At 44.5% G+C, this 24,642-nt stretch overlaps 1 protein-coding gene across 1 annotated transcript in view; it reads right to left on the bottom strand.

Annotated features, from left to right (window-relative positions):
• Positions 1-2,752: 2,752 nt before the first annotated feature.
• The window catches only part of Pik3r4 (phosphoinositide-3-kinase regulatory subunit 4), a 49,456-nt gene continuing 27,566 nt past the window's right edge, over positions 2,753-24,642 (bottom strand). Inside the window, exons 10-20 of the mRNA XM_051140044.1 lie at positions 22,183-22,384; positions 20,939-21,126; positions 20,178-20,388; positions 17,188-17,353; positions 15,403-15,567; positions 12,803-13,014; positions 8,402-8,533; positions 5,485-5,585; positions 4,447-4,535; positions 4,178-4,286; positions 2,753-3,309 (exon numbers count right to left, since the gene is read on the bottom strand). Coding sequence (XP_050996001.1) covers positions 3,139-3,309; positions 4,178-4,286; positions 4,447-4,535; positions 5,485-5,585; positions 8,402-8,533; positions 12,803-13,014; positions 15,403-15,567; positions 17,188-17,353; positions 20,178-20,388; positions 20,939-21,126; positions 22,183-22,384 — 1,746 coding nt within the window. The 3' untranslated portion in view covers positions 2,753-3,138. The remainder of the gene's footprint in view (positions 3,310-4,177; positions 4,287-4,446; positions 4,536-5,484; positions 5,586-8,401; positions 8,534-12,802; positions 13,015-15,402; positions 15,568-17,187; positions 17,354-20,177; positions 20,389-20,938; positions 21,127-22,182; positions 22,385-24,642) is intronic.

Here is a 24,642-nt window from a genome sequence, read left to right as displayed (position 1 = left end):
CCTGTTTTCCATCTGCAAAGCTGCTCTTTTAACACGGTAATATTTAATGCTCGTCAAAGTGTGGAGCTCTCAAACATCCACCCTAGAAACTGATGCTGTTTGTATGTCATGGTTTTGGAAATCTGACCTTCAGGACTTGCAGTCCAGCACAGGGCTGTCTTGGTAGGCTGGCTGGCCTGGGAGGGGCGGTGCCGGCAGGACACCTCTGGGCCCTGAAGCTGTTGGCCTGGTCGGGTAAGAAGCAGAGAGTCCCCCTCCTCAGCTCTGACTTCCTAATCTCACTGGGAGACTCCACAAGTCTCCAGGCAGGAACGTGAGTCACACGTCTGGGCTGGGCTGTCTATATAGAACTTCCTGCTCATCCATTCCTCCTTGCTATGATCACTTAACATTTTTACTAATCCATATGTTGCATAGACAAGAAGAGTGACGACACAGTGTCTTGAGTTAGGCTCTGAGCTCCTTTACTCGGCCTGGCAGCAAGCATCTGGGCTACAGGTGAGTGGCAAAGCTCAGAATGAAATGTAAATGGATCTTAGCCATTTCAAACCCCTTAATCTGGGTTGATCAAATGACAGAGACTAGAGTAAGTCAGCAGGAAGTCTCAGGCCAGCCCCTCAAGCCTTCTGTATCTCCTCACCGCCATCCATTTCTTTCTTTTCAGGGTAGGGTATTGTCAATAACTAAGCATCAGTGCTGCACTGTGCTGAGGCCCAGCGCGTGGCTCCTACCTTGGTTTACAGCTCGCTCCCCAGTTAGCAGCAATGGCTCTGTTTGGGAAGGGAGGGAGCTTTGCGTGGGTGTGTGGGAAGTAGGTCACTGACGCCGAAGGCCAGGGGAGTGCATTCAGATCTTTTCTATACCTCTGTGCAGGGAATCTGGAGCCATGTGCAGGATTTTTATTTAACCCTTTGTTCCTGGGGCAGTTGCATGCAGAGAGCTCCCAGCACCTTCTAAGGAGCAAGAAACCCAGGAATAACCATCTGTTTGTACTCAGGTACACATCAGTTTCATGTACCTAGTGGCGTTTAGAGGCTCAGGAAGACTGTATGTTTCAGTACAGGAAATAGCTAGACCATATTTGAGTCACTTTAACAGCAGGGACTTTTCTAATTCTCTTTGACTGAGCACAGACACTTTCCTACTTAATGTTGGAGAGACTTTGAAAATGTATTTTTTTCCTGTGTTAGTAAGTATAGCACATTTTTTATAATAAAAACTGCTTGGTAATTAAAATTATTTTAGCATCTTGGGTCATATTTTGAATCCTTAACAGGTTAAGGGTCTGAAGAATGTTGCAAATGGTTCATTTAAAAAAAAAAAAAAAAGTTCCTTGCCAGGCAGAGGTAGAGCACACCTTTAATTCCAGCACTCTGGGAGGCAGAGGGATGTGGATCTCAGTGAGCTTAAGGTCTATACAGCTAGCTCCAGGACAGCCAGGGCTACACAGAGAAACCCTGTCTTAGAAAACAAAAGAAACAAAAAAGTTCCTGGTGCTAGAGACTGGGTCAGCAGTTAAAACATTTGCTGTTCCCTCAGAGCACTGGAGTTAAGTTGAGTGGCTCACACTGCCTTTAAGTCCCCCTCCAGGGTATCAAATGCCCTCTTCTGGCCTCCCAGGGCACTACACACACACGTGCAGACACACATAAAATAAAAAATTTAAAACAAACCCCTAAGTTTATGCCTTGTCTCCAAAAAGTAAAAACCAGAAAATACAAAAACAAACAAATGAATAAAAACCCCAAGTTGACTCTAAATTTAGTAAGGCTGTATTTAAGTCAAGAAAAACAGTAAGTATTATTGGTGCATCTTGGCTTAAAAAATATAAATTATAACTGACTGCAATGGAATTGCCTCCCATTATCTCTGAACTAAGCTATCAAATTGTAACAGTACCAATAAAGTTCTTTCAAAGAGGGAGATCCCAGGTGTGAGAGCAATGGGTACTAAGTGAGAACAAAATCAGACGTACGTTCCTTTATCCCTCAGCCCTCTGAGGCATTTGGCCCATTCTCCATGGGACACTTACATACCAAACAACTCCCCTAACCCCTGCGGCTCTCTGACTGGATTTAGCATACAAACTGTACAACTGGGCAGTGGCCATGCCAAACTTCCAAAGTCTGCATACTCCAGGCTACATGCTCTAGTCAGAGCCAATACTTTCAACTTTGACCTTTCTGAATGACTGGCATTTCTTCCTGTGTCTGCAGTTTAAGCCATCCAGAAACTGTTGGATCCTGAACTGAGTATGTAAACTGTCAGGAACCAACTGAAGTATATAACAAGTGGGCTATGAAAAATGTGCAGTGTATTTAATAAGCAGTGATCCCTAGACTTGGGTTGTCTGTGCAGCTAGGTTTATCGTAAGGTAACTAATTTCAAATTAGAATATTCATATTTCTAAGAAGAGAAAATGCAGAGAATTAGGTCTACATACAAATAGAAATCTGTTAGCTTGTAAACTTTTACCTTACTGGCAAAGCAACTATAGGCCTTGAAAGTTTGGAATGTTCTTATCTGAAACATTCTTTCTCTCACATTTAGTAAATAATTCCCATTGGGAAATGCAAGCTGACAGGAATTTTTGGTAATCCTATAAAAATGGCCAGGCAGAGCCACACTGCTCTTGAATTGATTCAAAGGAACCAAACTATACAACGTAAAATGTAAAAACGTAAGCAGTGAACAAAAGTGTGTAAGCAGAGGAGCACAGTCCCAGAGTCCTGTCTCTGCTGCTTAGCAACAGCCCAGGTCAGTACATCCCCTGCTTGTTGACTACCTAAAATACTACCCCAAACAAACTCCAACTCTCAGTATGCTTGAATAGCGTTTACTTGCAGTTTGAAAAGCATTTACAATAACAAAAGTGTGTTTACATAATAGCTTACAATCATTTTCCATACAAAATAAACTGACACTCATGTTCACTCTTCGCATGTCTTACCTGTTCCATATACAGCAGGAACTCCCAGATTGTGCTATCTGACCAACTCTTCAGAAGTGCATGGCTGGGATTCATTGAGCCATGAAACAGTAATGCAGACTTAAAAACACATCTTCTCTAGAAATCTTTTCTTCCTTGGTTTATGGTACAGCTATAATTTTACAGCATTTTATACAAGTTGGCAAGGTTTATTTCCACACCTTCACAATCCCGTCTCTAGAAGCAGTCACAATGAAGCCCTGAGTCGTCTGGAAGGTGGCGATATCTGTGATGATGTCATGATGTCCCACAGGCAGAGACTCAGGGCCCCTTCGAGGGGTGTCATCACTCGGTCCTACCTTCTGTTTATTCTGAATTTCCTGTTTAGTGGGTAGAAGTTGAAACAAAGGCCTGAGGTTATGCTTGTGACAGTATTCCTGTGGCTAGGACGTTAAACCTTGTTTATGGTCATCATCAGATTGCATGTGTGGCTACTTATAAATGAGCCAGTATAGTCCATGTGCATATTAACATGGGAAGAATACATATATATATAAATCCTGGCTTTTTAAAACACTGCTATGCAATGCTTGCTCTGGCCATTTGATATTCTCTCAGTCAGTAACACATGCTTTGGAGGTCTATGGCCACACTGGGACCTCAGCTTCCTGTTTATTAGTTATGTGACCCAGGACACATGCTTTGGAGGTCTATGGCCACACCGGGACCTCAGCTTCCTCTTTATTAGTTATGTGACCCAGGACAAATAACTGCCTGCTCCTGACCGTCTGTAAAAGGAAAGCAGTAAAGTGCTTTTTTTATGTACTTCCTCATTTTTTTATTTTGTGCTAAAAGTTCGTTGTTAAGACTGACAAAAGTGCCAGGCAGTGGTGGCGCATGCCTTTAATCCTAACACATAATCCCAGTACGCGGGAGGCAGAGGCAGGCGGATCGCTGTGAGTTCGAGGTCAACCTGGTCTACAAAGCTAGTCCAGGACAGCCAAGGCTACACAGAGAAACCCTGTCTCACAAAAAGAGAGAGACTGACAAAAGCGAGTGAGCTGCAATGGCACACACACCTGTAAGCCTGGCACTCAGGATGGGAGTGAGGGCAGTGAGCTGAGCTGTCTCCATGCCCACTCTTCCCACCCAGAAGACAAGAAAAACCAAATATATTCCTTAATGCCAAAGGAATCTTTAAATATCAATCTTGGTCAAAGCCATTTGTGCGCCTACAAAGTGCCATACCTGGACGACCTCAGTGCCTTCTATTATCTTCTTGTAGTAGGACACAGATGGGGAGCTGGTACTTCCTGCGACAACATAGGACCTTTCTGGGGAAACCAAGTCCCAGAACCTAGGGGCAAGGGGATAAATGATAATAAAATCTACAGTGTATCAAAGAATTTTCTAGAATCGATAGCAGAACATGAATAGCTGACTGGCAAGGTACTGATGACTTTAAACACTACACTGCCAACACCAGAACGCCGTTTGCATTTGTTGAGACACTGCACCTTATCTTCATGTCTGAGCCAGCTGTCAACAGGATAGGGTTTCCATCTGCAGGACTGCAGTAGATGCCATGGACACTGTGCGGCGAAGGCTTGAACAACAGAAAGACACCAGTATATCCCATAAATGACAACAGAAGTGAACGAACTGTCCATAGCTGTCCAGGCTCCTCATATCTCAAGACACACAGCCTATGAGAACAGTCTCTCATCCTCCTCTTTCGGGGGAACCTCAGGATCTGACTGACTGCTTTCAAGGGCTGGAGGTGTAGCTCAGTGCTTACAGAGCCCTGAGTTCGAGCTGAGCATGGTGGTGCACACCAAAGGTCAGTGCTCTGGGAAGAAGAGGCCAGACTGTCACCAGCTCATGGTCAGCTTGGGCTACACACTCAGTCCCTGTCACAACTGTAAAATCAATTACTTCAGAACTACTTTGCATAAGACCTAGTAAGGGGGGAGGGCAAACCTTTCCTACCTTCAGCTCATCTGCCATGATACTTCCAGGACCATGACAAATCTATACCAAGCACCAATCATACAATGTACAGATGCTACTCAATTTGTGCTGGGGTTCTGGCCCAATCCTATCTTTAATCTAGAAAACGTGTTTACCCTTGTGGTCTGACCAGGAGCTATGGCTCACTGCTACACCCAGCATCAGGAGAGAACCCGAGCACAGAACACTAGCCTGGGAAAAGATAACAGTCAAACAGTATTTCCTAGTGAATGCATGTCGCTTTTACACCACCATGTAAAGGCAAAAGTCCTAAGCCAGGGGAGCCCTGCATTCTTCATTAGTAGGCTTGGTCTAATTTGCACCTATAGGAGCTCCAATGTGAGATCACAAACATTCAATGGAGCAGACCCAGCAAGCTAGAAGAATTGGAAAACACGCGGCAATGGTCACGTGAGAGTTCATGTTATTTAAAACACGAATGTAACTAACTATAAAGGTCATGAGAGACCATGCTTGCTGAAATGCCGAAACATGCTTAGGATGGAGGTAACAGTTGTCCTCTGAAGTAAACACTGGCGCCTCACCTGTAACTCGGAAAGTGGAGGAGCACTGCTGGCCCAGAGAGTCAGTCTCCTGTCGCCAGTTTCCATGTCCCACATGGAGACTTCATTGTTGCCCTGAACCGCTGAGAGACAAAGGCAAGAACTGTTAGCTCTTCTTTCACACCATCGTGGTAGCAAACGCAAGGCAGTCTGGATCTATTTCCATTTATCTCCATCCTGCAAGAAATACTAATATTCTTAAAATAACAGCATGACTTATCACCAGACTGTGAGTTAAAAGGTGTTCCTTGATAGCTTCACAGTAAATATATATCCTGCACTCTCTCTAACCAGGTCTTGAAGACTATGCTGTAGAAAGACAATCGAGTTTTGTCCTCAAGAACCTACAGTACAGATGGAGAAAGGAAAGACACGTGGAAACAGTGTGATGAGAGGCGCAAAGCTCCTCCTTCACTCAGGCTAGGGAAGAAACAACACACTTGTGGGCTGAGTCAAGATGTACTAACCAGGCCCCAAAAGCCAGACAGATGTAGTAGCAGGCAGCCTACTTCAGGCGGATTAAACTGAGTGGGCAAGAAAGCTCAGGGTGTTTTGGTCTAACTGAAGGATATTTATGACAGGGAGTTAAGCTGACAAGAAAAGGAGAAACCATGGGTCTGACAGAGACTCTGTCCCTTAGGTAATGTGATTTGGTGTGTACGTGAGAAAATAGCAGGATTCATTCACTCATCAACGTCTACAGAGCTGGCACTATTCACTGTGGCATTGTCTTGAGCACTGACAGAGCAGGCAAATCCTCTGTTGCTGGGAGTTTCTACTCTAGGGCATACTCAACAGAAATGTAAGGAGCAGAGGGTGGAACCAATCGGTGAGGCTGGAGCAAAGGGGGAGGACAGGAAGAGCATGGGAGTGGGTGACACACTACACGCACTCTCTGAACTTTGGCCTGTATGAATTACACACCAGCCTCTTGTACCCTGGATTCTACATGGGTTTGACCTGTAGCAACCTAAAAATAAAAGAAAATGGCCCCCAAACACATAGTTCAAGGTCCTACTCCTGAGAACCTGTAAATGTTGCCTTAAATGACAAAGTGATTTTCAAAGATGTAACTAAGGACCTTGAAAGGGGCGGATTGTCCTGTGGGCCCTAAATGCCATCAAAAGCATGCCAGTAAGAGGCGGCAGACTCGTCAACAGCAGCGGCGGATCTAGGTGTTATGCTTCTGCCCTGAAGAGAGGACATTAGCCAATCACTGTAGATGAGAAGCCAGCGGAGGAGACTAGCAGTGAAGTCACCACAGCTTCCACCATGGCCCTGTCTCCACACCACAGCACACAGCTCAGACTTCAGACTGCAGACCCCCTCATAAGTGTGTTATATCACCAAGTATGAACAGCCCCAGGAAGGGAGAAAGATCACTCAGCCTCCTAACTGTACCCCTCACCCCAAATCACTGGGATGAGGAGATGGCTCAGTGGGTAAGAGCACACAGCCTGATGACCCAAGTCTGACCACCAAATCCACATACAAAGCCACATGCAGCAGTGCACATCTGTAATCCAGGCATTCTTCAGCCAGATGGTAGGTGAAAACAAGAGAAGTGCTTGGAAGGTCTACAGGAGCAACAGAACATAACTCAGCAACAGAAACCAGAGTGGGCCTGCCTCGAGAACATGGAGAAGTGACTCCAAAAGTCGTCCTCTGACCTCAAGTGCACAGGCCCTCCCTCCCGCCCTCTCTCACACACACAAATCACCATCCCCCCCCCACACCAAGGTGGGCTTTTCTATTCAACATCATTGTAACCCCAATACCAGACCCCCCCCCCAAGCACCTCCTGCCACTCTACTCCTGAGCACACTTCTGTGATGCCTGTCTCTCTACCCACACCTTTATAAAGGAACTGTTAGAAAGAAACTCTGCCTTGTTGGAATCCTGACTGGATAGAAGAGTCCATATAAAGCCACCAGGACCAAGGTGGGCTGTTATGTGGTGTGTTGGTCCATTTTCCCACTGCTATGACCCTAGCAAATGACTGCAGGGTTTATTTTGGCTCATCCATCAATCACAGTGGCCAGGAAGCAGGACCAGGGGGCATGGCCGTGCTACTGGCTCTCTCCTTTCTCTGCTTTTGTTCCACCTGGGTTCCACAGTGAGGCTGTCAGTATTTGAAAGAAGAGGGCTAGGGAAAACCTAAAAACTGAGTAATCAGGAGCTATCATCTAGCAAGCTAAGTTGTGCTACCAGACTGTGTTTGATGTTTCACCTCAAATTCTTAAGTGATAAGGTGTTCTCAACCAGACTTTACAGATAAGGAAAAGTAAATTGGAAGATGTGCCCAGGTGAGGCTCAGCAATAAAGAGCACTGCTGCTTCCCAGGGACCTGGGTTGGTTCCTAGCACCTATAAGGCAGCTCACGACTGTCCCTAACTCCAGTCCCCGGTGATATGACCCCCTCTTCCGGTCTCCATGGGCACGATGCGCACATGGTGCACAGACAGGCATGCAGGCAACACTCATACACAGTAAAGACATCTAGTCCAAGAACCCACATCAGCAAACTGAGTGCCCAGTGATGGGAAGGAGGGAGCATGTGAGAAACACAGATACAGGAAGAACGGCAACTTGAGAGGGACCACGTCTCTTCTTACACTTCTAGGAAGCCGCTGGCAGTTTATTAACAAACAATAGGGGACACAGGAGCTTGAAAAAAAAAAATGAAAGATGAGAGATGGTGGAGGAAAGGAATGGTGTGGTGGTAATGGTTGATGGCCCTAGTTCTGGGCTTAAAACATACTGGTGGGTGGCTTTCACATGAAAGCAGACTGAAGCATTTGGTTCAGATGTAAAATAAAAACTCGAAGAGCCCAGGTCTTGGCATGACATATATATATATAATACAAGTCCCAACCCGAATATCAGCCCGGCACCTTACCTGCAATTACCCAGGACTGGTACAGGGGGTGCATGGAGAGGCGCCGGATGCGAGCTCTGGAGGGATGGCAGTGACTGGATATTGGCAACTGGAACCGCATGTCCCAACACGCCATGGTGCCGCTGCTCGTGCCTCAAGTTTAAAAGGCACAAACCATTAACATCTAAGCAAAGCACATGATGCTGCATTTACAGCAATGGTAAACAGTGGTGCATTTGGATGAAAACATTTTTAGGTTTTTGTTTAAGGCAGTCTTAGTATGTCACCCTAGCTGGGCCTCAAAAATCCCAGAGATCCACCCACCTGCTCTACCTCCTAAGTACTGGATTAAAGACATGCTCAACCATACCTAGGCCTGTGTATTTTAGAACTGCCTTGGTCACTTAGAAAAAGGCTTTGTTGCCAGGCCCGGTGTTTCAAGTCTGTAATCTCAGCTACTGTGGAGGCTGAGGCCTATCTGGGTTACAGAGAAAATTAAAGACCAACCCAGGCAACAAGTGAAACTGTGTTTCAAGATAAAAACCTCAACACAGGATTGTGGCTGTAGCTCAGCAGTACAGCACTTGCCTAGTGTGCCCAAGGCCCTAGGATCACCTCCCAGGACTACCAAGAAAGAGAAAAGGCTTTGCTCCCATGAGGTTGTCTCCCCAGTTTCAAACAGCACCTGCAGTTGCCGAACAACAGTCATAAAGTGCTTATCATAATGCAATTAAAGTACTGTCTAATGAATGCAAATTCAAAATGAATAATTCATTAAATACTGGCATTGTTATTAACTGCCAAAGGCACCCACAAAACCAGAAGCTGTGGAAAAGATGAAGCTGCATTTGGTGAGCCAGAACACTCAGACTGCCTGAAGAGCAGATGTCTTCACTGATACCCAGTGATCATTGCAAAGTCCAAAGTAGCAACAGTTTTGTGTCTATCATTAGATCCAATCATCTCCATTTCTCCTTTGCTCCAAAACATTCTGCAGATAGATATGGGTGTCCAACCACAGCAGAAAATGGGTGAGTGCCCACACAATCTCCCCATGGCACCTTAAACTCTACTGAAGAAGAACAGCCTCTATGGCAAAAGAGCAATGGCTGTCCCAGCAGCAGGCAGCTAAGCAGAGTGGAGCATACTCTTGGGTTGGCTCCAACCCCACAGGAGAGATGGAGAGAAGGGCAGCTGGGCGCTTCTGTGCTCTTTGCCACTCACAGCCACAGGTAGCATCAGTGGCCCTCCTCAAAGCTGCTCAGGCTGCCTAAGACATTATTTTCCGTTGCAAACTTGCTAGCTATGCACTATCTAATCTTCTGCATTGCTCTGGATGTTACCATCTTCCAATACATAAAAATCCATACCAGAAAGGATATTTAATGGTGATACAGTATGAACTAAGGAATCCTGGAACCTAAACTCAAGTACAGAAAACCTTAACTTCTTTGGGGTCTGAGGAAAAGAATGTGGTACTTTTGAGGAGCACATGCAAAGCACTATGCAGGGAGGGGCCTGGGGCATAGGTCAAGTGGCAGAGTGCTCGCTTAGCATACAAAGTCTTGGCTCCACCCCCAGTACCACATGAGGCACACTGGTGTTGTCCAGCACTTGGAGAGGGACAGGAAGAAGTTCAAGGTCATTCTCAGGTATTTTGACCCCAGCCTGGATACGTTAGGGCTCTGTGTCAAATACAAAAGAAAACAAAAACACTACAGGACAAATGTGACTTCTAAAAACAGGAAAGGGGAGGAGGTGATGAGAAGAATAGTGCCAAGGCCAAGCAATATAAAGTTTCTTAGGAGGAATATACTTTAGTGACATACAGAATTGCCACTATACTTAACAAAACATAGAACTATTGGTATAATTGATAACATGTACTGTGCATTTCAATTACTAAAGGTTTTAAATATTTTTACCATAAAATATGTGAAGTAACAAGTTTCGTAATTACTTGATAAACTCATTCATCAATATAAACTTGTCAAAATATCACATTGTATCCTGTAGATACAAAGTAGGATTATTGCAATTAAAATGATTTTTTTTTTAATCAGTAATCCCACTCACCTGTATACACCTTAGAAAAAAATGGAATAACAGTTCCTACAAAAACCCACTTGCCAGCACTTAGGAGGTGGAGGCAGGTGGATCTCTGTGAATTCAAGACCAATCTGTTCTACAAAGCAAGTCCAGGACAGCCAAAGCTACACAAAGAAATCCTGTCTTGAAAAACAAAATAAAAAAACCGACTTGCAAATGTTTACAGCAAATTTACTCAGAAAAGCCCCAAACTAGAAAAAAAATTAAACTACCCAACTAGAGTATGGGTGTCAGTACACAAGTTGTCTATAAATAAAGTGAAAAATAATTTAAAATTCTGCATATATGAAAACAATGAAAAAGCTTTACAAAATTTATGTTTGGTAAAAAAAAAACATACACATTTATGATTACAATTCTGTGACAGTCTAGAAAGGGGGAAATACAGCAGAGACAGAAATTTGATGAGTGGTTTTACACTGGTGGAGAAAATGACAGCAGATGCTTGTGAGGGTGTGCAGGAGGGAGACCCTCACTCAGAGCAGCCACTGTGGAAGTCAGCATGGAGGCTCCTCAAAAACTAGAAACAGGTCACCATATGATTTGGCTCTACTCATCTTGGGCAAATACTCAAGGACTCCATACCACCTACAGAGACACCTGCTCACCCACGGACATTACTGCTCTAGGCCCAACAGCTAGGGACTGTAAGCAGCTCAGTTAACGTCCACTAAGAGTTGAATGGATAATGAAAATGTGGCATGTATGCACAATAAGGTGTTACTCAGCTGAGAAGAAGCTGAAATAGGAAGTTTGGAGGTAAACGGTTGGAACTGGAAACAGCGCACTTACATAACCAAGATCCACAAAGACAAACATCCTGAGTCCTTACTCATGCAGACCTCAGCATCAAATCCTTAGCTCTGTGCTGAACTTGGAGTACCTTAGACTCCAGGAAACTAGCAAGGGGCCATGCGGTGGGGAGGGGACACTGAGAAGCTGGTAGGAAATGGGTGATATGACAGCAAGAAGAGCAGTGAGGGGGAAGTGGGGAGAACTCACACTAAGAACCTTGAGAAAGCCAAATGAAAGCTGCTGTCACGTAAGTGTTTTCCGAGCTGCCCTACACAGGGGACAGTGCTCCCCACAGAAGCCACAGGCAGGGGGACCACAGCAACACAGTGTCTTCTGGACACAACCTGACTCATGTACTCATGAACACACAGTAGCTATGGTTGCCTACACAAGAGAAGCCAGTTGGCAGTCTAGCATGGGGGGCAGGGGCGGGGCAGGGAGTCTCACAGTCCCTACTCCTGAGATAAGAACAGTTGATGCTGCTAGGGGATGGAGTCAGTTTGCTTTAAGCATGTTGCCTCAGGTAGGTCAACCATGCCTGGGGATACCCTACGCCCATGCATATGGACAGGACAAACTGACTGGGTGGTTTTGGTTTTTTGGGTTTGTTTTTTAAAGGAACACAAAGTTGGGAAGGGGTGTAGGAGTGAACAGGGAGAAGCGTGGTTAAAACCAATTTTCAGAAGAATTATTTGTATTGTGTTTGTGGTAAGGTAAAATTGTATACACTAGAGTATATATTTTCAGAACTCAGAAACACTTCAAAAGCCAACAAAAAATAGATGAAAGATAGCATGCATCTTGAGTCTTTAGGGAAGGGAGTGGGAAGACGGTGAAACAGAAATCCATTGTTCCGCTTTTCCACGAGGCCCTGTGATGCTTTCAGTCCACTAAGTCTTCAAAGCAGCCTTTGAAGGAATTAGTCCATTAGAGGATGAAGACGCTAAGTCTCTGAGTTAAGTAGCTTGCCTGAGGTTACTGGAGTTTAAAACCGCTGGCGTAGGCTCGCACGCAGCAGCACAGAGAACCCAGCAACATGCTGCAGTGACTGTACGACAAGGGCTCACTGAGCACAAGAAGAGACTTCGCTGTTCTGTGATGCTGGTTCACCCTCTCACACAATGCCTTGCTTGAGGATTTTACAAATACAATCTCATGTATCCCAAGCTAGCCTAGAACTCACTACGTCGCTGAGTGCCCTTGAACTCCTGCTCCTCTTGCCCTTACCTGCCAACCACCGTGACTGTAAGGGTGCACTCCCAGACCCTGCGCAACTACACCTTTTATCCTACTTTGTGTGGTGCTGGAGGGTATGGCAGGGCCTTAGGCATACTAGGTAAGCACTCACTGAGCTGCCTCACTGCCTCACATAAGTCTCCTAGTGAAAAATAAACTGAAGACATTATTTATCATAGTAATTATGAACACAAAGGAGATGGAAAATCCCCAGGAAAAACTGGCAGTCTTAAGATGCGACTCGCAGCTGTTGGTGGCATCCCAACCCAGCTGCTGGCTTACCTATGCAGAGCCAGCATTGGTGGATGTCCACAGCAAAGGAAGTGATGAGGCCTGACTTTAAGTCATGTTTTAATGTCCATGCGTTGCTTGAAGACCTGAGGTCCCATCCAACCAGAGAGCCATTCACCGTGGCGTAAGCAAGAACAGACTGTGCCCCGGAGTTGAAGTGATGCATGTCCACCACGCAGCCGTCTTCCTTCTGATCCAGAATCCTACAGGAACACACAAGTAAAGACATGGGCTTCTCCAGCCACGGAAAATGGAGGGCTGGTTTCCACTTGCAATAAACTGACAGCCAGCTGGAGTGAAACACCCTGTAATGCCAGCACTTGAGAGGCAGAGACAGCATAGTATGATTTCTGTGAGGTTGAGGATAACCTGATCTACATATCCAGTTCCAGGAGAGCCAGAGCTGAGACCCTCTCTACAAAAAGAAAATAAAAATTATATGACCTCAATTAGAATTATAGCTGAATGTTTTTAAAAGATAATTCTAGACACAGGAAAGCTGTAAAAAAGTTTCTGTGCATTTTTAAATTCCGTTTCTCCTCATATTACCATCTTATGTAAGTAGACTATTTATCAAAACTAAGAAATCAACTGTGTTGCAACACTAATAAAATTGATTTTTGTGTGAAACACAGGGATTATTACAGATACACATATAGCAATGCGTCTTTTCTCATAGAACCACACAAAACTGTCTAGCATCCTCCAAAGTACTCCATGCAACCTGTCTGAAATCTAACTCAATCCAGCGTCTCACCTGCGGCAAAAGCCAATTCTGTTCTTTTTCAGAATGTCAGAGTTGAAAACATTCAACATGCCTTTTGTTTTTTTTCAATGTATTTTATTAATTTATTCATAATACACCTCAATTATTATCCCATCCCTTGTATCCCCCCACTCCTCCCTCCCTCCCACTTTCCCCTTACTCCCCTTCCCTGTGACTGTGTCAACATGCCTTTTGAATCTGACATTTTTCATTAGCAAAACTTATTTCATATTTGCCAGTGATGATGTCATAAACTAATAATTCACTCCTTCATACTGCAGAACTCTAGTCTACTGCATAGCTTTGCCAGGTTATTTTTTGTTTGTTTTTCAAGCTGGGGTGCAATCATCACATAGTACACTCTGCCAATGATTTAAATGAACTCAAAAGTATTAACAGTCATCCTCTGCTGAAACAATTTTTAGGAAAACTGGCAGCTATTTGTTGTTAAAAGGCACTGGTAATATGTCCTGGGCGAAAGCTACTCAAATACATTTAGTGATTATGCTGAAAATACATACATTTTTTTTTAAAAATGCAAAAGCAAAGCAAAACAACAAAATAGCCCAAGTGCCTCAAGAGAGGTTCCTTCTTAAGCTACAAAAGGACTTCAAGGCAGCCTTTTATGAAATTAAACTCTTGTTCTGCTTTTTCTGTGGGGTGTACTACCTCTTCCCAGCATGCCCCTGTCAACCACCGTGCTCTAACAAACTCATTTGACTCTAATCTTACCTTTCAGTACATGTGTGTGTTGCTCATTCCTGTATGTGAATGTGAGCATGTGTGTGACAGGTCAGAAGACAACCTTGGGTGTTAGCTCTCAGGCACCTTCCACACTTTGAGACAGGGTCTCCCGCTGGCCTGGAACTCTGTTTGGTACACAGGCAGGCTAGCTGGCCTACAAGCCTCCAGGGATCCCCTGTCTGTGCCCCCATCTCTCAGTACTAGGATTATGGTATGTACTACTTCTTATTTGGGCTCTAGAGATCTGAACTCAGGTCCCCTGGCACCTGCAAGGCAAGGACTTTACCAACTGAGCCATCTGCCCACTGAAACTTGACTTATGCCTTCCAGGTAAGATGGAACACTGTCACACTATCAATTGTCTCTATCTTCCAGTGGACTACAGATTCTCAGCAAACACAATGTAGGACCAGCAATATGGCTCAGTGGGGAAAAGCGATTGCCACCCAAGCCTGAGTTTGACTTCCAGGACCCATGGTGGAAGGAAAAACTGACTCTTAAAAGTTGTCCTCTGATCTCTACAAATCCCGGTGCATGCACTCACACACAACATAATGTTTTTAACAAAAGAGAGAGAACACAATTGGCATCCTTAGGCATAACATCATTCAGAAAAAGGCTGTCTTTAACTTACCTTATTTTATATTAATCTTTAAATAACTATTAATTTACCAAGAAATGAGATTAATAAATAAAACCAGTCGACATTTTATTTTAGAATGATAAGCAAATCTTTGTCTAAAAATTATCAAATTTAGGCATTTTAGTGCCAAGCAACAGAACATGCATTTTCTTGACTGACATTCTGTTGCTAGACAATCTAGCTAATACCTGTGTCATTCAGAAAGATTCCAGACTAAGCGCTGCCTCTGTGCACTCTAAGGAACTGCAGAAATTAAGAGGCAAAGGCTCTGCCCTCTGAAGTTCAGCACATCTGAGTGTCAGAAGCAGTTTCCTGCCCTCCAGGCTTACCAGGTGGATTGTACAACAGAGGAGCGCCAGTTGGTCCACACCGCACTGCAGTGTGGGAAGCTGCCACACAGTGCACTACATGCAAAGTTAAAAAGACAGCGGACAGTACCTGCTTTGTAGAGGGTGGATTTTAGGAGACTTGGGTAACTTAGAAGCCTCAATTCCAAGAAGCTGGACAGCTCCATTATCAGACGCTATGGCCAAGTAGTGGGAACCTTGGCAAAATGTCAGTGTCTTGACTCGCCCTCCAATTCGGCTGTATGTAAGAATAGACCTGAATGAATGAAATACAAGAGCATTTCTGAAATGGCCACAGCCACTGTGCAAACACTGGCCCACACAGTTACTAACAACCATATTACTGAGGTCCATTTTATCTCCCTGATTGCTAAGAGGCCACCACACACCTTATCTTCTTCAGATGTCTATCTTTAAGCACTTCTGTCTTATTACAGAAACGGGCCTGTCCTCAAGTTCTGAACCAATGCTCCAACCTGTGCAACACCTTAAATGCTACATCATTCAGTTTGGGGCCAGCCTGGTCTACAGAGTGAGTTCTAGGACAGCCAGAGCTAAAACAAAGAAGTCTCGTCTTAAAGACCCCACCCCCCCAAACTAAAACAAACAAACAAACAAAAAATAATAAAATTGTTACGTACACCTATGTTTCTTTTACTGACTTTTCATTTACAGTCTATTCAGTGCAATGCCAAGAGAGAATAAACACAGAAATAGCAATTAGGTATAATGTAAAAGCAAGAGCCCTTTAATCAAATACATAGCTAACCCACACCTTCCCGGGCTGGTAAACACGAAGCAGGCTTTCGTGTTACTTTAGTGTCGAGGGTATTTGATTTCATCGCATTTTAGTTAATTATGCTCAATGAACTAATAACAAGAAAAGCAGCAGAGTGTTCCCCATCCTTTCAACGTAGATGAGATTCACTCTGATTTATAGTAGTTCTTCTGGCAGAACCAATTAGGCAAAAAGCAAACAGGAAAATGGCAGAATTAAACGAGAGTGACACAGAGACTGAGGCAGAGGCTGATGGGGAGGTAGAAAAACCTCCAGCAGGGAGGACCACATGAGCAACACCGCCCAAACCTAGCCCCTTAGGATAGTCACATTTATCACATGCATATGTGGGCATCCAAAGGCTCAAAGACATCGGCTATAACAACCAGGCTCTAGAGCAACAGCCTTGTTCTGCTGACTGTGCACAGGACAGTATGAACATCGTTCAGCCAATCAGCTCGGCTCAGCCATCAGAACACATGCGGAATCTGGCCACTCCCACGGTACACTGCTGCCACCCTAGCCAATACCACATCTCCTTCTCACATTACCATGACGACCATTCCCAGCTGCTGGTGCCTCACCATCTTTGTGTTACTCTCCCCTCCCAGCCAGAGCCATCCTCTGCCATCTCAGATGGTGACTCTCCTCTGTTCACAGGCTTCCAAAACCTCCCTCGCACTCACCATCAAAGTCCTTCCTAAGTGCCCTCTACAAACTGCCACCTCCGGCTGCTTCTGCTCCGGTTACAGGAAGCTTTCTGTTAGGCATGACTGACCACGTCCCCCACCCCACCCAGGACCTCTGAAATCCAGAACATTCAATGAACCCATGTGGCTCTTTCTCCTTTCTTTCAGTTCATTTTCCTTGGTGAGGGGGTGTCTAGACAGTTCACTGAGAATTCCAGCCCCGCCACATCCCCAGTCCCTTGTCATCTAACAGGATCATTTCAATACTTTACTTACTACAGTTCTTGCTCTCTCACTTCCCACAGGACTCTGGTTCACATACCCCTAGGAATCCCTTGCTCCTAAGCAGTTCTGGCACAGAGAAAGCGCTGGCTTAGCTGGATAGGCTAGCCCCACTATCGCATGTTACCTCGTCGTGGTGGTCTTTCCCTCCATCTTCTGACTGTTCCAGATTTTCACTGTGCCATCATTTGAACATGTTGCAAAGAGTAAGTGTTCATCAGAGACTCTAATTCGATTTACAGCAGATTTGTGCTCATGAAGATGTGCAACTAGTAGCCCTTTAGGACGCCACCCTGAGGAAAAGCAGAGTGTATCTTAAACTGTGGTTGAAAGACACAATCATCCGTCACCCTCTAGCCACAGTTCTCAGCAATTAACTTCAGAGTACTCATCCGAACTAGTCAAGTTAGAGGTCCCCAGCCAGCCCATCCAGAGGGGTTTACTGGGCCATGACAGTTACTGACTAAGACAGCACAGCAACAAGAGCTCAGACAGCTTCAAAAAGTCTCCACCCACACAGCAGTCACATACTCCTCAGAAAAGCCCTGACTGCTGACTTAGCAGCACAGAGTGTGACCAGCCTAGCCTAGACAAACAGCTTGCAGGCCACTGTCTGAGCAAGAAAGTTGCAAAACCACAGCTTGAGACACTAGGGTGAGCCAGGCCGTGGCTGGACATCACTGAGCTGCATCTTCTCAGCCGTAACATGGAGCTATATCACTTAACCCAAGGGGTGGGTATGCATGCAAGTAACACGTGTGGTCCAACACTGCCCCAAGCCCACATGACCACTAAGAGGCTGGCCAGCAATGGTGGCACACACCTTTAGTCCTAATACTCAGGAGGGAGAAAAGGTGGGTCTCTGTGAGTCCAAGGCCAGCCTGGTCTTCATAACAAGAGCCACAGCTACTTAGAGAGACAACAAAAAAGCAAAACACCTAGACTGTTAGATTATCCTTTGCCAGCAATCACTGCTTCCATGGTATAAACACGCTAGAATTAGAAGGTACAGACTCGGACTCTACATGGACTTCCTAGAACTTCTTAAATGGCATCTATAATTCTCTGTACTTTATCACGCACATTCTTTCATGTATAATTAATTCCTCAGTTACAAGTTCTGAGACAAAAGCTCATGTTTCATCCTATAATGAAAGAACGACCTCAGTGCCCAGCACAGGTCCCTGCATAGGTCCCTGCACATAACTGTCTTCAACATGTATGCACAGCTTATATACATTAATATTACATTTTATACATTTAATATCACTTGATTTCAAAATAAACCAAAAAGCTGAAGGTCAGAGCTATAGTAGAAGTCACTGCTGCCCAAGGGGTAGCAATGTCACTTTAGAATGACTGTTTTCTTACCAGAAGCAAGAAAAAAAAAAAGAAAGAAAGAAAAAAGAAAACGAAACCAGGAATCCTGCCAAACGTGACTTACTCAATATTAAAAACACGGTTCTCGCTTGGATAGCTAAGTCATCCAGTGGGGCACCAGGCTGAACACAGTGCTAACCTGAGGGACCATGAAGTCTACATGCTCCACAGACTGGGTAAGTATTTTATAACCACTCAAGTGTGGAAAGAAGAAAAGAGTAAAAACCCAGCGGTCACTGCACATTCCTGTGACTGTTGAATAAATGTGTCACTCCATCTATATACAAAATGCTGCCTATGAAGAGAGGGTCACAGAGCAAGACTGTGTGTGGCCATCTTTTCTATGTTCCTAAGCAGATCTGGCAGGTGAGTGACACTAGCTTACGTCACAGAAACAGCTCGAACATCTCAGGATATTCATTTTGACAGAAGCATCTGACTAGACTCTGCTTAGCACTTAAAAATATTTTCTAAATCATCAAACCTTCAAGCGGCCTTGACCAGTATTTCCTGAGTTCACACAAAGCTCAGGGGGATTCCTGTGATCTTTTCAGAGTCTAAACATAAACACACTGTGCAGTTCTTCTCAGAGTTTTAAAGGTAAGTTTCTACTATTATAGCTCAAATACTGAAATTCATTAATTTTTTAAAAACCTACACATCAGAATCAAAGAGTAGCTCTGCCGCACTGTATGAACCAGGCTGCTAACACAAGGGGACCACACTCTGGTCCCAACAATCTCTCCGTTTCCTTTCAGCGCTCTCAGAATGCAGGAACTGTTTTGCCAAATTCTCTCGCGGTTTTGGGTTTCTGTTGTTGTTTTTGTTTTTTATGTGCATGGGTCTTTTAGCTGCATGTCCGAGCACCACATACATGCCCAGTGCCCAAGGAGGCCAGAAGAATGAGTTGGAGCCCCTGGTCCTGGAGTTATGGATAGTTATGGGCAACTATGTGGATGCTGGGAATCAAACTCAGGTCCTCTGCAAAAGCAGCCAGTGCTCTTAACTGCTGAGCCATCTCTTAAGATCATTTTGCCAATTAAAAAAAAAGATTTATTTATTTATTATTATATATACAGTTTTCTGCCTGCATGTACACCTGCAGGCCAGCAGAGGGCATCGAATCACATTATGGATGGTTGTGAGCCACCATGTGGTTGCTGGGAATTGAACTCGGGACCACTGGAAGAGCAGTCAGTGTCCTTAACCTCTGAGCCATCTCTTCAGCCCCATTTCGCCAAATTCTTATTGATGATTAGCTAAATGCTGATGTTATACATTATTGTGTTCTTTTCAAAAATCTCCATGTTTTCTGAATGTCTTACCTTTTCTTAAATAATATAATCAGAAAGTAAACTCTGCAGTAAGCAGAAAAGTAAAAGCAGAGGTTTGTCCCTAGAGGCCAGGTGTTCTTGCAGTAGCAAGAGGCCATCAAAGCTAAAGACCCAAGTCCACGCATAATGACTTCAGGCTGCTTAGCTATGCTTCCTGCTCTGGGCCTCTAACTAGGTTGTTCTGGCTCCCTCTGTCTAGGCTGAAGAACCCTTCCCAAGGCTCCTGTGAGCACACGTGTTTCAGGTGTCAAAGCCTTTCATGCGCCTCCCTGACTACAGCTTGTCATCAGAAATACTAACTCCTAAACTTTTAAGCTGAGGAGTTTTGAACTTTTGGAGTAGGGAGGCTTGCTCTGACTCGGGTTCCTACACTAGAGGCCAAGCTCAGGCTGGAAGCCCTCACCAGGAGGCGGTGGCTTGCTCTCCCACTCGGCGTTCTCCATCATCTGCTTGGCTATGCGCTCTGCGTTGCACTGCTCACGCTTCTGCTGTATGAGCTGCTGAAGTTCGGTCTTGCAGGTCGTGATCCGGATCTGGTAAGTGGACGGCAGGACGGTGCTGCTTACAACCTGGATCACTGGCTTCTTACTGGGGATGTGCGTGGCTTCTGAAACCTGGGAACACAGCACAGGTCTGTGTCACAGCAAGGCACATGTAAGGTAAGATGTTCCCACGCTGCAGCTATACATCACACCAGTTTCTCTCAGGTGAAAAGAGCAAGTGGAATTTCGGCTGATCTCAATCAATGCCTCCTAACTAAAATATGAATGGTGGGGGCACAGTTGTCTTACATTACAAACTCACTTCAAACACATCAAAGCCATCGTAGTACTTAACATGCACAGACCATTTAGAAGTTCACCCCCAAAGTATTTTTGCTTTTTGTTACATTAAAGTAAGAATAAAAAGATTTTAAAAGTTTTTAAATGCTCTCTGTAGCCTAATTGATCTCAGTTCAGTCTTTAACCCATTTGTTTGCTTTATTGGCAAGTGTCTCAAACGAGTGACCTTCACAGTGCTAAGTAACTGGGTTTCCCCTGGCTATAAAATTAAAGTAAGTCAATCAGAAACGCCTTGATTTCTCTATAGCACACAGCCTTTCGACATACAAGGCAGCAGAACAAGGCTCAAACAGGAGGATGGGTATTGCCTACATGACAGTACCTGTGGAGAAGTTGACAAAGGGACACAAATGCCGGCAGAGGACTCTGAGCGAGGTGGCTTCCCAGGCTGAACCACATCATGGTCACTGGTCTTAGGCAGGGCCTGTGGGAGATTCGGAGGTTCCAGTGATCCAAACATGCTTTTCCACTCTTCATTGACACTGGAGTCTTGTTTTACATGTTTTCTAGCTATGAAAATATATTAGGGTTAGTCAGTCTGAAGGCAAAGCCAATGTGACTTTACTGTCTGTCTATAAGGGATGCTATGGACCAGACTTCCCGTGTGTCCCTTTACTCAGCCATACATCCCTGAATGCATGTAGCACATATGAGTGTGTTCAGCTTACAATCTCAGTATGCGGAAATGCCTATTCACTACAGCTGTGCCAACACCTGGAACTATCCATCTATTCTCGTCCAGGTAGAAACGGATATTTTAATCTGCATTTATTTAATTATTTACATTTAATTTATATGTACTCTGATCTACCAATTATCTGCTTAAATCCTTCACCCTTTTTCCTTTGAAGTGCTTGCTTTTTTTTATTGATCTATAGGGTGCTTTATATATTATGCATGTAAGCTATTAACAATTAAATTGCAAACACTTTATCATAAAGCTTACTTCAATGTAATTCATTTGCTACCCTAAGATGATATAGGAACAGGGGGACTATTAAAGGCATATACTTAACAGTGACCTGCAACAGCAGAAAGGGCGTGCACAAGATCTTATGAACCTCATACAGTCAATGTCCCTGTCACACAGGCTGACAGTTCCAAAAATCAAGCTGCCAAATGAATAAGGATTCTTTGGCCTCTATTCCTTTATAGTTTATTGTTTATCTTAAATTTATCAGGTATTACCTATTAATAATCAAAAAACTTGTATCTGGTTTTACATAGGCTGGCCTTGAGTCAGCAGTTAAAGGATTAGAAAACAGAATTTGAGTCATTCCCTCCTTAGAGGCAGCATGGTTTTACAGGTGGAGAGCTCTGGACACTGGCCTTCACTAGTCACCTTGCTGTGGCCTGGACAGATCCCCTGGGCAGGTCCCCTGGGCAGGTCCTTTGGTGATCCCACTGCCTTATTTTCCCTCTCCTATGTCTACCTACTAAGTAACTGAGTCACTGCATTACAAATTCTATATCTGGGAAAAGAGGGAGGTATTTTACTATTTACTAGCTAAAAGCCAGCCTTATAAATAACTAATAATAGCAAGATGCACACACCAACATACTAACCCCGCTTCTCATCTGGCTCTTGCTTGGTTTTAACAAGATCCACCTGTCTCCCAGTGATGCCCAAGGCTGCCAAGTCGATTACGCCTTTCTGGCTGCTGTCGTGGAGATGGCTCTGGTCCACAGCGTTAGCTTTCGCTCTGTTTGATTTCATCATGAAGTCCCTCAGTGCCAGAAGCTTATCTTCCTCTTCTTCGGTCATTCCCTAAAGTCAAATTAAACCATGTATTTTGGGTTAATTTCAAACAAAGTAACAAGTGTCAGGGTGACTAACAAATGAAGGTCAACTCCCAACTTAAACTGAAAAATGATAAAGCGAAGCGAGAAAGCAAAGAGGAAGAGATGACTACCAGCTCTTCTGGAATATTCTGCAAGGATATTTTTTCATCATATTATCTTTACATCTCAGGATCTATTGATAATACTGTAATAAAGGTTCTGTAGCCCCAGTAAGGCAAGGAGAACACAAATGTTCAGAATGATATAAAAATGCAAGTGGCACCTGCTGTCCAACAACTATTTCATGCACTGTTCACCCGGGAATCACACAACATCAAAAGAAACAGCCAAGCAAATTATTACAACAAAGACATTTTGTCAAGTTCTTAAAATAAATATATTGTTTAGATTTATTTTGTGAGTGTTTTGCCTGCATAAATGTATACATATGTACCATATGCTTGCCTGGTATCTGTACATGACAAAAAAGGGCATCTCTTGGAACTGGAGTTATGAATGGCTCTAAGCTACCATGTAGGAGCTGGGAACTGAATTAGAATCCTGTACAAGAACAACAGGTGACCGTAACTGCTGAACTTTTATGAAGTTTTATAATGTCCATATGAAAAACTTCCACATCAGCTATGAAAAGAAAATTTTAATCTATCAAATAAAACTATATTTTTTAAAAAGCAAACACGTGACTGGAGAGATGACTTGGTAGTGAAGAGCATTTGGTGCTCTTCCAGAGGACCCAAGAGTTCCCAACACCCACATCTGGTGGCTCACATCTTGTTCTAACTTTAGCTCCAGGAAACCCAGTGCCCTCTTTTTAGCCTCTACAGGCATCTGCACACATATGGCACTCCCTCAGAGACAGACAGACAGACAGACAGACAGACAGACTCACCTGCACACACATGGCATACCCTCATAGACAGACAGATTCACCTGCACACACATGGCATACCCTCACTGACTGACTGACTGACAGACAGACAGACAGACAGACACACACACGCATGTGCACACACACACACGCACATGCACATACACATACATTAGTTAAATAGATAAAATTTAAAAATCAAACACTCAGGCTAAGAAAGGGAAATTTGCCCTGTAAACTTAGCACTCAACACCAAAGACTGTAAATTCAGTCTATCCTAGGCTACAAAGACATTCTCACTAAAAAAAACCTAACTAAACAAACACTACTCAAACACCCATAATAAACAAGGACACCGTGCAGCATAACCCACAAGACATCACCAAGGTAAGCTAACGATGACTATACCCTGGGGACACACAGCATATCTAGGGAGCAGCCGACCTAATACCACTGGCCTTCAGGTCTCCTCTACAAGCTCAAAGCAGCATCTATGGGGACTTCGCTCTGTCAGAACCACAGTTGAGCTACGCAGCAGCAGCGGCGCTCATCCAGCTTGTAGGCAGCCTGATGGAGTAACAGCATCCACCCAGCTCCCAGCATTCCACAGGCTCCTGCAGATGCCCGGGGACATTACGCATCCAGAACTTAACGTGGCCGGCTTCTGTGGCCAGCTTGAGGGGTAACCTTCCCACTTTAAACAAGCTTAAAAGTGACACTCGGGGCTGAGAAAACAGACAGCCGGGGCTACAATCCCTGAGACAGAGACAAACCCTGCTCCTGCAGCAGTCTAGGATCCTTTCTGGAAAGGCCAAAGCCATGGAAAAGGAGCTCAGGACACAGCAGACCTGAGTTCAGGAATGCTGCAAAAGAAGTTAGTGTGAAGGGGAGAGGCATGGAGGAAGGAGCTGCACACAGAGGGCTGGGGGTAAGCGGGGTATGCCCTCAGTTCTTTGGCAGACAAACTACATACATATGCATACAGAGACTGCCTATCCAGGGACAGAGCAACAACCAAGCAGGGACCAAATACTTCGCAGCACAGTCTGTGCTTCTACCTGCCAAGGGTAAAAGAACTTCTAGAAGCACACCATCCTGTCCTCCCGCACACAGAGCATCCTGTTGGTGGGGCTAGACAGGCTATGAGTGTGCCCTGGACCTCGCCTTACAAAGCTTGAAAGGCAGGCCGGAAAGGATGAAACTGATTCCAAGTGTCAGCAGACCAGGCCCAATATTATGCACAGGAATTCAGCACAACAACATAAAATTCACAATGAACCAAGAATGGTTAGATGGCCGCCAACCGGGGCACAATAGAAAAGCTTCTATCTTATTATGCATCTTCTTGGGCTCTT

This window comes from Acomys russatus, chromosome 32, assembly GCF_903995435.1.
Source record: "Acomys russatus chromosome 32, mAcoRus1.1, whole genome shotgun sequence".
In the NCBI taxonomy this organism is placed as follows: Eukaryota; Metazoa; Chordata; class Mammalia; order Rodentia; family Muridae; genus Acomys; species Acomys russatus.
Note: the sequence above shows the minus strand (reverse complement) of the source record. Positions and strands in the feature narration are given on the sequence as shown.